This window comes from Boleophthalmus pectinirostris, unplaced genomic scaffold (assembly GCF_026225935.1).
Source record: "Boleophthalmus pectinirostris isolate CB_2022bp ecotype Guang Dong unplaced genomic scaffold, ASM2622593v1 HiC_scaffold_2, whole genome shotgun sequence".
Taxonomy (NCBI): Eukaryota; Metazoa; Chordata; class Actinopteri; order Gobiiformes; family Gobiidae; genus Boleophthalmus; species Boleophthalmus pectinirostris.
The window spans coordinates 19740837-19753168 of record NW_026571152.1 but is presented as its reverse complement, the minus strand read 5'-3'; the positions used below and the strand labels follow the sequence as shown (position 1 = coordinate 19753168).

Here is a 12332-nt window from a genome sequence, read left to right as displayed (position 1 = left end):
TAAAAAACATATTATTTACGTAAGATGTATTATTATTGGTTCAAAATGACCCCAGGCCTTTCTCATTAAAAGTGGTTGTCTCATGTCAGGGGTCATTTCTAAGCATATAGTCATAGTTTTATAGACATATCTGCACAGTGTGTCCATATGTTGTGAGGCTGACTCATGCTGACACACTATTAAATCAGGGTTTTCTCTCGGGCTGGAGCTGTCCCTGCCACTCTGAGCTGCAGGCATAACTCGCACCAACGAGGCCAGAAAGGAGCTTAGGTAATAGGCTTCCATTAGAGTTTGCTCTGAGCTATTTGACATTTATTTAAAAGTGGGACATAATTATAAAAGTTCATTTATTTATGCATGTTTTTGGCTCTTTCTGTGTTGAGGGTTATGCACGTTTTTAATTTGAATGTTTTCCCCATAGGGTAATTGAAGGCTTTATACAAGAAGAAGACAACTCTGCCATGATGGAGGTTTGGGGTACCCCACCTGAGTCTATAAGTATGTCTATACGAGTGGTAAGCTTATCATGATATATGCATTTATGGCAGCTATTATTTCTTATTCAAACTGCACTGTCCTGTGATTCAGTGCTTAAATCATAAGTGATTCATATTCAATTCATATGTAAATGTGGCATTTCAGTGGATTATTCAAATACCCCTCTGATAGTTACACGTAAGGATACATCATATAATCATATTTTTCCAATCCTTCAGAAGAGTGCCTTTAAATAGTTTGTTTATGGGTCAACTTTCACAAGAAAATTTATTAACTTTAAATTTAAAATGGACATTTTATGCAGAAAATGTGCAGAAATATTACCTTGTACCCTTGTTTGGAAGATTATTTAGCAATCACTTTTTTCCCATCTTCTTTGATTGATGTTTGATCTATTAGATTTTTTTCTTATTGAAAACAAATTAAAATGGTTTTCAGTATTAATTTCTTGAACACAAACAAGACAAAAAAAGGAAAAAAAAGAAATAGTTAAATTACTTTCACATTCACAGTCTAAACTCCAAACCACATCCTGACAGAATTGACTCTAGACCCATTAAAAAGATCAGTGACAAGATGACTGTTTAATTACACAGCCCTTATATGTATAAGGTTAAGATTTTGACAGCGTTCTTAGACTACACACTTTGTTAACAATATTAAAATTTTGCACCAACTACTTCTTTGATAGTATCTCTCCACCACCTTAAATAACCCAATTTCTGTGCATATAAAAAGCCTGAATATACCAAGAAATAGACATTTATCTATGTATGGCAGCCTGAGTCACAAATCCCTGCAGGTGACTTTTAGGAGGAAGTTAAATCAAACTCTAAACACAAAGACATTGTGTGTGGGAGGGGGGAGAGAGAGAGAGAAAGAGAGAGGAGAGGTACGACGCCGGGAGCCTGTGTAAACTCACTTCAGACGGACATGACGGTGAGAGTGGGCCGCGGGGACTCTACTGTTCGCTGTTTTGCTGTTTGTCTAAGAGCTCCACGCTTCAGTGGGATCAAATCAAAAGTCCAGCCCTGTGCGTGGCCCGCAGCTTTTATTTAAGAAACTCTCATCTGTTCTCCGTCACAGCCCCCCCTGCAGGCTGTGGGCGTAATGTCTGCACAAAATTCACTTCACCAGACAAAATATTAGGCCTGCACTTTGTCTGACAGCGATGCACGGAGGGTTTGTAAGTGTTTGTGCGTCCACTTAAACTGAAACAAGGTGTTTTTTGATAAAGGAATAAAAATGGTATTTGTACTGTAAGAGCAGCGACGCCTCTCCACAGATCTAATCTGTAACTTGGCCTCATGATGTTATATGCTTGTCTACATGGCAAGTTTAATGCCGTACTGTGGAACATTCCTGGTGAAGCAATAACATTTGATTGGAACACAGTAGGATGCAGATTCTTGACCCAAAATGTTGCATAGTGACCCTTTTAGCTGCTGTAGTGAAATTAGTTTATGATGTCATCTAAAGTAAAACAGACACAAAACAGGTGCACTAAATATTAATGATTAATTTTCCAGTATAAAAAGAAGTGTTTTAGCAATATTTCTTTCGTTTCATTTCAGATACTATGCCTATGTCAACTGACAGCATCACAGGTAATTTCCATCACACCAAAACCAGTTGACATTTCTTATTAGCCTTCTCTAAAAGTAATAATAGCCTATAACATATAGGTCTATTAAGGTTTTTTTTTTTTGGTTTGGTAATGTGAGACCATGGATTTTAAAACCAGCATACACAATTTTCCACAATACTTCCTATGAGGCACAAATACAGTACAAACACAACAGTACTATCCTCATCTGAGTGTGTGACGCCATCACATTCTGAACTAAAAACAACCTATAATATTAATAATTGTTTTAGAATTGATATCTGCTCTGTAACCACTGTACTTGTTTTTGTTATTGCAATTCTTCTTCTCATTGTGTGCAGAAACAACCTGTAGGCACAACCTTGACTCTGTGACCCTGTCTGAGGTCAAAAGGTCAAATCCAGGTCAAGTCCATCATGTCAGAGTCCAGATTAAGTCCTACCAGCCCCAGAAACTGCACCAGAGCCTCAAACTCTTCTGTGACAAGTGCTCCACCATGTGTGTACAAAATTATTCAAATATTCCACCCAAGATTAAGTATTTGGCAGATGTGTAAAAATGTAGCCAGTTTAGGAAATATTTAGTTTATAAAAATATCTGTTTAAATGAGACATACAATGCAAAATCATTTTCATGAGCTTTTAACCACGTTACAAAAGGCTGTTTGTATAATCCTGTATTGTCCTGATTTGATCCTGCCTTGAATGCTCAGCTAAATTTCTGTTTTTACCTAGCGTGTGTTTTTTCCAGAAAAGTTGACTCCAGGTCATATGCGTAGGGTTCAAAAATGTTGTGTAGGCATTTTTCAAAAACAACACGTAACTGAAAATCCACTGCTAGCTACTGTGAAATTTCCCCCTCGAAAAAGAATGATGCATCTAAAGGGACTGTCCTTTATTAAAACTGTGTTTCTTTACTAAGTACCAGAAGCAAATATATCTTCTTTATGTCACTCTGCAATTCCTATCTTTCCACATTTAGGTTTACATTTGTCACCTTTGAAACATAATGCATACGCTTAATGTTTTTTTTTTTGTTTTTTTTGCTGAATATCATATACAGTTAGTATTGGATGAGGAATGATTTTACATAAATGTGAATACAAGATTGTGATAAAAAGTGACATGTTTCTCAATAAAACTTCTCCTCTTCTCCAGGCAGGACCTCCCAGATGAGGACCACGTGTTAGGCCTGTTTTCTGCAGCGTCCCACGACATGGGGCCGTGCTCTGCTCCTGTCTGGGCCCTGTCCGGACAGGTGCAGCTGCCCTCTGAACCTGCAGGGCCCTCCGATCTGAGCCTGTACTTCTCCTCTCAGCTCATGTCCGAGGGCAAGAACAAGCAGCTCATGTTCCTCAAGGGTAAGGGGTAATTTATGGTCTTCTTGAAGGATAGTGGCAGTGGCTCAGTGGTTAGAGCTTTAATGTGTTAAATCCTAACTCCTACTATTGTATTTTGACACTTCTTCCACCTTGTCTATGTATGAATGTCTCCAGAAAGGCTATTGCAGGGTAACTAACAGCCATGTTTTCACCTGTCTACCCTGGGGCAGCTGTGGTTGCAATAAAGCGTTTTCACTTTTTATTTATTTATTTTTCTAGATGTTTTTGACTGCATAAATAGCACGTGGTCCTTTCTTAGGTGCAAGTCTAGCTCAGGTGAAGACGCTCTCAGCCAGTTACCTGAACATCGTCCCTGTGCGGTCTACAGGAGGTCAGCTGACTCTGCTCGACCTGTCTGCCCCTGTCCTGTTCAGAGGCAGAAGGAGATTCTATGGGTAATGTCTTATCTGCTTTTTCAATGTCCAATTTACTTTAAATAGAAATTTTTGGGCAGAAATATTACTTGGGCAGAAATAATACTTAATAACCTATTTTGAAATATTTAATCATACTTATTAATTTTTCTTGTGTTTTGTGTCTTTAGGTGCAAAAAGTGTTCAAATCCTGCTGTGAGGGAGCCCAGTGTGGAAGGGGTGGAGGAGGTCTCTGGGCAGTTAGTTGCAGAAGGTCAGTTTAATTAGAGTTTAGTGCTTTGCTCAGTAATTCTGCAGAATCTTCATAAAGTATTGGAGAAGTGTGTATTCTACAAAACTGTCAAGGAAGTTTTAGGGATGGCATGGAATTGAAATTTTCATATGACCCTGAAATATTGATTTCATTGTATACCCTTCAGTTGCATTTTTTTTTGCAAGAATACAGAACTGTTTGTAAAATATTATTGCTAATTGGTTATACACTTTTTTGCTGTGTAGAGATTAGGAGAGAAACCGAACATAAGCGGAGCAAAACAAGTGATTAGTTCTATACACTATGAAAGGCATACAGATGCTTTTTATTATCTGATATCCAAAAGTAATATATTCATAACCCAGTGAAATAAATTTCTGTCAATACCGCTAGGGAGTCCATTATTGCAAGATTGATACTTTATTAAACCTTGCAGTATACAAGTAATTGTCCCTACATGGAACACTTAAACAATCATGACAGATTCTGTGTAAATTGCCCCAGTCTCACCCCATTTGAATCCCTTGCTGTTTTAAACACGTGTGTGACTGTTGTTGCTTGTTTTAGCCCTGGGTGTAGAGCTGCTCCGGTACGTGCTGCTGCTGAGGCTGGAGCTACAGGACTCCTCTGGCTCTCTGGACGTCTTGTTGTGGAGAGACGCAGTGAGTCACATCCCATTTAGCCCACTTTACTCTGATACAATCATCTGAGAGGGGCTTTTACTGCGCTAGAAATCTACTGACTGCGGGCTTTTAGGGAAATGTAGATCAGAAAACAGCCGGAGTCGCTGAATCTGTGAAACTGAGATAAAATGTCTCGCTCGCTGCTCACAAGAACTGCAGCTTACTTAAAGATTTGTAAAAACTCAGGTGAATATTTGTCTTTTTCTTTCAATATCGGATTAAAATATATTTCCAATGAGGTATTTATTTGTCAAACCAAGTGAATATTAATTTAGTTTTAATTTCTCACTGCATGGATGATTTAAATCTTGCAACAACAGAAAAAACAAAAAACCTTTTGACAGTCCTAAAGTGATGTCACATTTATGATCTATATGGATGTTCTACAGTATGATATTAAAATTATTTATCTTAAAATGTTTTAATGTCCAAAAATATCTTGTCACGTGCTTGTATCTATATAGATAGAATAGATAGTTTTTAATACCAGTAATGCATTATTGTGGAACATTCCAATCATTGTTACATAGTACACCTTTAAGTCTCTTTTTGTTATCTTTTGATCCTCAGGAGTTATTCTTCAACGTCTCTGCAGCTGATGCAGCGTCCAGTCAGGAAGCCCAGAACCACATCTGTCAGACTATGAACTCTCTGTGTCCACCAGAGGGCAGCAAAGGTATATATTATATTTGTGCTATAGCTTGTACTCTCTAAATGCATTTTAAAGTAATTCATTTTATCATTTGTTGCCAGCTCGGCGTCCGTGGCTGGACATGTGCCTTGTGTCGTATCAGACCAAAGATGATGGAGGCAGTAATGAGACTGTTTATCAGATTTGCCACACCACTCTCTCTAAAGCCAGTCCTGAGCCTGACCCCGCGTGACCTTCACTTGGAGGTCAAAGGATTATAATAATTGCAAAAAAATATGCTATGATGCTTTTCTCTGTAAATAAATTAAATGAAATAATGTTAACATCTTTGTAGCTTTGTAGCTTTTTGTAGTGGCACAAATTGCACACCAGGAGGCAAACATCCTCAAACTTAAAGTGAAACTAAATCATTAATGCAGTTAGTGGGACTGTAATACACAAACTAAGAATCGTCTCTGTGCTGTTACTTTGCCTGGAATGTTCCACATTGCGGCATTAATATCCATGTATTATTTATAAATTTGTTTTGGATATTCTCAATGTCATGTTTATTATAGCATCCCTGGTCAGTGTATTCTAAAATGTGACCACACTGTAAGCTTAAAGCTGGGACAAGAGATGAATGATGGACTGAGTTTGACACAAGTCTCCGCCCACTCATCCTCCCACAGTCTGTGCGCTAAGACGCTCCTCTGTGGCCACTGTGCACGCATCCTTCTTCTCAAAGCCAAGACAACTTTAACTACGATTGTACAAACATTTTCCGCTATCTTCATGGGTGTATGTAGAATTAGGACTTGACATTACATTATTTATGGAATGTAAGGTTTTTTTTTTACGTAATGACTGCTAACGGGAACCGCGCCAGGACGCATCGACTACAGCACAAAAACTCCCAAACATCTGACGGTGTTGGCTGTTTTCCCGTCTGATCGCGTTAACCGATAATGTAAGCGTCATTTTGTAATCTATAAACGGGTTTTTTTAGACCCACATCATGCTGTACCTAGTCCTTAAACTATTATCTTTGTGGCTGTGTAGCGAAGCCATAACGGGACAATTGAACGAGCTACAAAACAAGTATGACTCTTTTACAGTTCAAAGCCCTGAATGGGGCAGTGTCAGCGGAGAGGACGCGCCAGAGGAGCGTGCTCCAACTGTCCAGGCGATAGCTTTTGATGAGGTGAAAGTTTTGAGACAACGGAGTGTTCAAAACTCTGTGCGTAAAAGTGGAATCTTTGGAAGAGACGCATTACGCACAGTGAACAGCAATGATAGCTCTCCACAGAATGTTGGACTTACTGGAAAAATAGAGAAGCATGATAAACAATTTCGCAACATTAGCAAAGGGAGTTCGAGACAAAACTTGAAGCAAAAAAGACCAAGCACCAGTCGTAAGAAGCGAAAAGAGCCGGATGGAGAGAGCGCACCTGTTGCGATGGCGCAGGAGATGGACTCTCCATTTCTACTCAACACCAGCGACTATGAGGACGGATTCTCCCTAGACTTCCCAGACAGCACTCCCCTGGCCCCAGTTAGCCTAAAACCCAAACGAAAGCTACACAAAAACCCGTTTTACCCCGTGACCGTAGAGACATACGGGGCTTACGCAGTGCTGATAGTGGCCGGGCTCATTTTAAGCGTGGGAATCATCGGTAACGTATCGCTGATGTGTATCGTGTGTCATAACTACTACATGAGAAGCATTTCCAACTCGCTCCTCGCCAACCTTGCGCTCTGGGATTTCGTGGTGGTCTTCTTCTGCCTTCCGCTGGTGGTGTTTCACGAGCTCACCAAGGATTGGCTGCTGGGGGAGTTCTCGTGCAGGATCATCCCATATTTGGAGGTGAGCGAGAGAGTGGTTTGAATAGGCTGATGTTTAGATCATGTAAACAAGGAGACACGTTTGGAGAGTCTCCCCTGTTTCAAAATGGACAAACGTTGTGACCTTGGTAAAAAGTTACGCACGCTCCATACGTTGAACAGAGCACATTAAAGGTGCACTATGTAATTTTTGGTGGAGGGCCAGCTACTTAATGTATGTTGGTAAATTGTTTTAATGGAGATCTTTTTCTTTGCCTGCAGAAAGGCACAGTAAGGTATTTAACTTGTCTATCTTTATGAATTCCTCTAGGCCAAGGGTGTCCAAACTTTTTTCATCAAGGGCCACATATCTAAACACAGACGAAGCAGAGGGCCGATCAAGGACCGTAGACTGGTTCTCAGTACAGTCAGTAATTGAAATATGTGCATGTTTAACACATTAGAATGACCCATCAGTCTTTATTCATGCCAAGATCCTTAAAACCACACACTAAATATTAAATATTGGCTTTTTAAGGTAGATTTTCAAAAAACTTGCAATAAAAAGTTAATTTTCATTGATGCAAGGTCATTTGGGCCAATTCTCCTGGAAGCCTGAGGACCAAGAAAAAAATGTCTGAGGGCTGCATTTGGCCCACGAGCCATAGTTTGGACATGTCTGCTCAAGGCCAGGTAACGGGTCAGATCTATGGAGATGGCAAGAATGCACATTTAGAAAGGTTACATTTACAATAAAAACAGATGTAACTGAATAAATGCTAGAAATATAAGTGTAATGCCATACAGTGGAACATTTCAGCCAAAGCTATAACATCTCCATGGAGTCTAAATAACACAGTGCATCTTTAATAATACTGTATGTGGTCAAGTTTTCCTGTATTTCTCCTTTCATCTGCTGGGCTTAATCACTTTATTAGTCCGGAAGTACTGGTCAGAGTGAATAGCAACAAAGCTTGAATCTAAACAGAAAAAAAACAATGCTTACACTAAATGTACCCTACTTCAATTGGATTTCATACTACCATCTCTATTCCCCAATTCCTGGAACAAACCCTGTACCTCAGCAAAAGTTTCCACAGGCTATAGGTTGCTACAGCAACAGCCTATCGCACAAATCTTCCATGTCACTTTATACTAATAGATCAAAAATACATAGCCTACTTAATTTTGAATAACTATTATACATTTTCTGACATTTGTCCAACCTTGTCTAGATTGTTTAACCTTATCTTGTATCTAAATCTGATCTGATGTCAGTAAATGTGAATTGTCCTTAATCTCCAGACTTCTCAGGGATAAGACGTGGACCCCCCCCAGAGACCGTCCAATAAGGGACCAGTAAAAGGGCTTTATGAGGGGCATGGGGGACTGGGATTTTTAGGGGGAAATTGACTTTGGGCTGTAAGACTCTTCTCTCTGTCCAAAACATTTAGAGACTTAACATCAGCTCTATCCAATTCAGCCTAAACATGCTGTGCAGGTCTACTCATTGTAAACATTGTTAAAAGTACTTAGGCTAATGCTACTACCACTACTACCACTACAAATCACTTGCAGTTACAGTCAGTGCTAAACTACCACTACTAACCTGCTTGCCTACTATTATTACAACTATAATTAACTCTGCATATTTTTTTCATGTACTTAAGTAAAAGTGACAGTCAAAAACAGGTACAACTAAACAATATTTTGATATATGCATACTTCAATAACAGTCAGTCTATTGAGATTTTGTGAGAGCTTTATTAAGTGATGATGCTGTCTGGTATTCTACTTTGAGTGCTGATGCGACAGAATTACTCACTGCTCAAGAAAAAGCCACTATAAGCACTATACCATTAGAAAGTATGGATTAGTTATGTTTGATATTGATAATGTTCAGTCTCTGCATCATCTGTACTGTACTGACTTTGTTTTAACCCACACAAGTGCTGTGTTTGTGATTTAAAAGGACCATAATCTCATCAAAAACATGAGGAGGATTATAGATCTAATGGGAGCGTCCCACCCCCAACACTTAAGGGGTCAGTGCATTAACCTACATCACTTTCAGGCACCGCCTTAGAATAAAATGGTCACAATCAGAGCTTTGTGCACTACTTACGAGTGAGTGATACTGACAAAAAGGAACACTGCAGTATTATTTCAGTGTTCTACTCATTCTTGGATTGATCATAGGGCTGATTATAAAAAACATTAAAACTTTTTTTCAGCAGTGGGTCAGAGATGGTATACAGCCCACTGACAAGTTTCCTGCAATTCACTTTTAGGTCCCTGCCACATTAATTACAAAATGATTGTGCATGATTGTAAAACATTGCAGATATTCATTTGGACAACTTTGTTTTTTTATTTTTATTTATTTATTTATTTATTTATTTTAGCTACAGTGTGTATGTTGGTAAATGTGGCATAGTTTTTTCTATTCTAGGCCAGATTTTGACTTTTCATTCATGTCCTCCATGCCACTTTGAGGGGTTACAAGTAAAATGTAAGGTGCAAATTCTCGGTTGTAGCTGAATAAAGTCATCTGAAATTAAGGCCATATTATGACAAACCGACTTTTAACCATGTTCCATCATCAGCAACATAACCGGCCTCATAGGTGCACATTTCAGCTATTTTTAGTCAGTGTCAAGAGCTCAAAATTCTTTACTTTGATAATTCTAGAGCTCAAATTCAGTAAAAACATGTCTTGGTAACAGCTGGCAACTTTAGTCCCATTTAAACCACTTATCACCTTCAACCCAAATGGTATTTTATGTACATTTCAATTGGGGTCCGTTTCCACAAGTTCTGGGCTAGTTCAGATGAAATTATGTGTTCAGTCCTAGTTTTATCCTAGTGTGAATGCAGTCTAAGAGATTGTTCTGCTAACTCAATAACCTCTCTTCCTCTTATTTTTTTAGGTTGCCTCTTTGGGAGTCACCACATTCACTCTGTGCGCTCTTTGCATCGACCGTTTCCGTGCTGCCAACAATGTTCAGAACTACTACGAGATGATTGAGAACTGGGCCTCCACCACTGCCAAGCTTGCTGTCATCTGGATCGGGGCTCTCCTCCTCGCCCTCCCAGAATTACTCATCCGGCAACTGGTCATTGAAGAGACAGATCCCCCCGAAGTCACCACCCCATGCGAGCGCTGCGTAATCCGAATCTCCACGGACCTCCCAGACACGTTGTACGTCTTGGGTCTTACCTACGATGGTGCAAGACTTTGGTGGTATTTCGGCTGCTATTTCTGTTTACCGACTCTATTTACCATTTTTTGTTCGCTCGCTACAGCGCATAAGATCCGCAAGGCCGAACGCAACAACGTCAGGGGTAGCAAGAAGCAAATCCAGCTCGAAAGCCAGATGAATTGCGCCGTGGTTGCTTTGGCGATTCTATACGGATTTTGCATAATTCCTGAAAACATTTGTAACATCTTGAGTACGTACATGGCTGCCGGTATTCCTCGTAGGACATTGGAGATATTGAAATTGGTCAGCCAGTTGATGCTTTTCTGTAAGTCCGCAGTTACACCAGTTTTGTTGTTTTGTCTTTGCCAACCGTTCACCAGGGCGATTTTGGATTGCTGCTGCTGCTGTTTGGAGGATTGTGGGCCAGAAAGATCCCCCGCAACAACAAGTGAAAATGATGGCACGGCGACTGAGCTTGAACTATCCCCGTACAACACCATTCGCAGAGATGCCCCTTCCACAACAGCCTATTCCACTGTTGGGACGCACTGTTGAGGGCAAAGTGTTTGCTAAGATATTAAGTCATATAGAAAGTTGACTTGAATTGATGATATGCAAGTTTCAAAGGCAACCGTCCTGCTATTGTTTACAAGAATTATGAATGAAATCGCACATATTTAGGTAACATAATTTATTTAGTATTTTATTTTTAATTAACTCACTTAAATGATATGTTTTTGTTAGGGATGCACCGATTCAGCTTCTTCAGTTTGGATACTGATGCTGATACTTTGGCTTTAAGTTTCTAAGTATATCCGATATCAACCGAAAGTGGGGCTAAGAGCAAATAAAGTAAAACTATAATTTATACACATGGCATATGGTAAGAGAAAAATAACCAAATGTGTTTTATAACTGTTATTTATCATTTTAAGTAACTACAGAATCAGTTTGAGACACACTACTAGGTGTTTGGGCTAACATTGTCCAGTAAATCGTCTTACACAAATTTATAAACCAAAATAAGATATCCACTGAACCAATATCCAATAGATCAAATTTTTCAATATCGGCACCAGTATCATATCGGTGCATCCCCAGTTTTTGTCCATCCAAGGCAATCAACAAATTGTCACAAAAATTTGGAAAAGTCCTTATGCACTTATTGTTTGCATCTTGTAGAGACTTTTAGAGTGTAGCCACAACACTTTTTGTCCTAAACCATTATCACATTTTGAAACTTCCTGTAATATAGAAAGCACTTACTCAGTTTAATTAGGTGTGAAAGCAGACTGGCACAAAGCTCCTGGCTGCTCTAGGTCTCTATTGTATTTTTGAGAGGATGTATCAAATGTATAGTAATATATTGAGAATGTTGACGCTGCAGATTTAGCTGTTGATGTGAATTGTGAATCATATTTTGTCTGTTATTTATAGTTTTTTAGTCACATTAAAGCAAAATGAAATGTCATGAATGGACAATAGTCATAGAAGATTGAAAGTACGTTATTAAATATATGTAAACAACATAAATCTGTGATTGTCATTACTAATCTTGAATTTTTGGTTGGTTTGTTTCATGGGCTTCTCGGTTTCTATGCATTTAAAGGGTAGACAAAGCCATCTCTGTGTGAAGGGGCAGTGGCTCTACTCTAAGCTTCTTGCAGATTATAAATTCCATAACTACGTTTTGCTTCCATGTATATGAGTTTCAAAATTATTAAGACTGTTGCCATAGTGATTAACAATTTAAAACTAAATATTATATATTTGAAAGGGAATAAGTCTGCAAAGGTTCCATATAACAGAATACTGATGATCTAAAAAGTGCACTAGAACTTTTCTGGAGGGGGATCAGCCAAATGTTTGGAAATATTAC

At 39.0% G+C, this 12332-nt stretch overlaps 2 protein-coding genes across 4 annotated transcripts in view; both read left to right on the top strand.

Moving 5' to 3' along the window:
- The window catches only part of pot1 (protection of telomeres 1 homolog), a 47229-nt gene extending 41459 nt beyond the window's left edge, over positions 1 to 5770 (top strand). For all 3 annotated transcript variants that reach the window (XM_020934310.2, XM_055155616.1, XM_055155617.1), the window contains 9 exons: positions 422 to 498; positions 2073 to 2105; positions 2446 to 2602; positions 3262 to 3464; positions 3745 to 3880; positions 4030 to 4112; positions 4680 to 4774; positions 5366 to 5471; positions 5549 to 5770. In XM_020934310.2, the coding sequence (XP_020789969.2) occupies positions 422 to 498; positions 2073 to 2105; positions 2446 to 2602; positions 3262 to 3464; positions 3745 to 3880; positions 4030 to 4112; positions 4680 to 4774; positions 5366 to 5471; positions 5549 to 5679 (1021 nt within the window). In that variant the 3' untranslated portion in view covers positions 5680 to 5770. The remainder of the gene's footprint in view (positions 1 to 421; positions 499 to 2072; positions 2106 to 2445; positions 2603 to 3261; positions 3465 to 3744; positions 3881 to 4029; positions 4113 to 4679; positions 4775 to 5365; positions 5472 to 5548) is intronic.
- A 105-nt stretch (positions 5771 to 5875) lies between these two features.
- Positions 5876 to 11948, top strand: LOC110168819 (prosaposin receptor GPR37-like). The gene is made up of 2 exons (XM_055155618.1): positions 5876 to 7293; positions 10181 to 11948. Exons 1-2 carry the CDS (start codon positions 6445 to 6447, stop codon positions 11006 to 11008), a joined length of 1677 nt encoding a protein of 558 aa, XP_055011593.1. The 5' UTR covers positions 5876 to 6444; the 3' UTR covers positions 11009 to 11948.
- Positions 11949 to 12332: the final 384 nt, after the last annotated feature.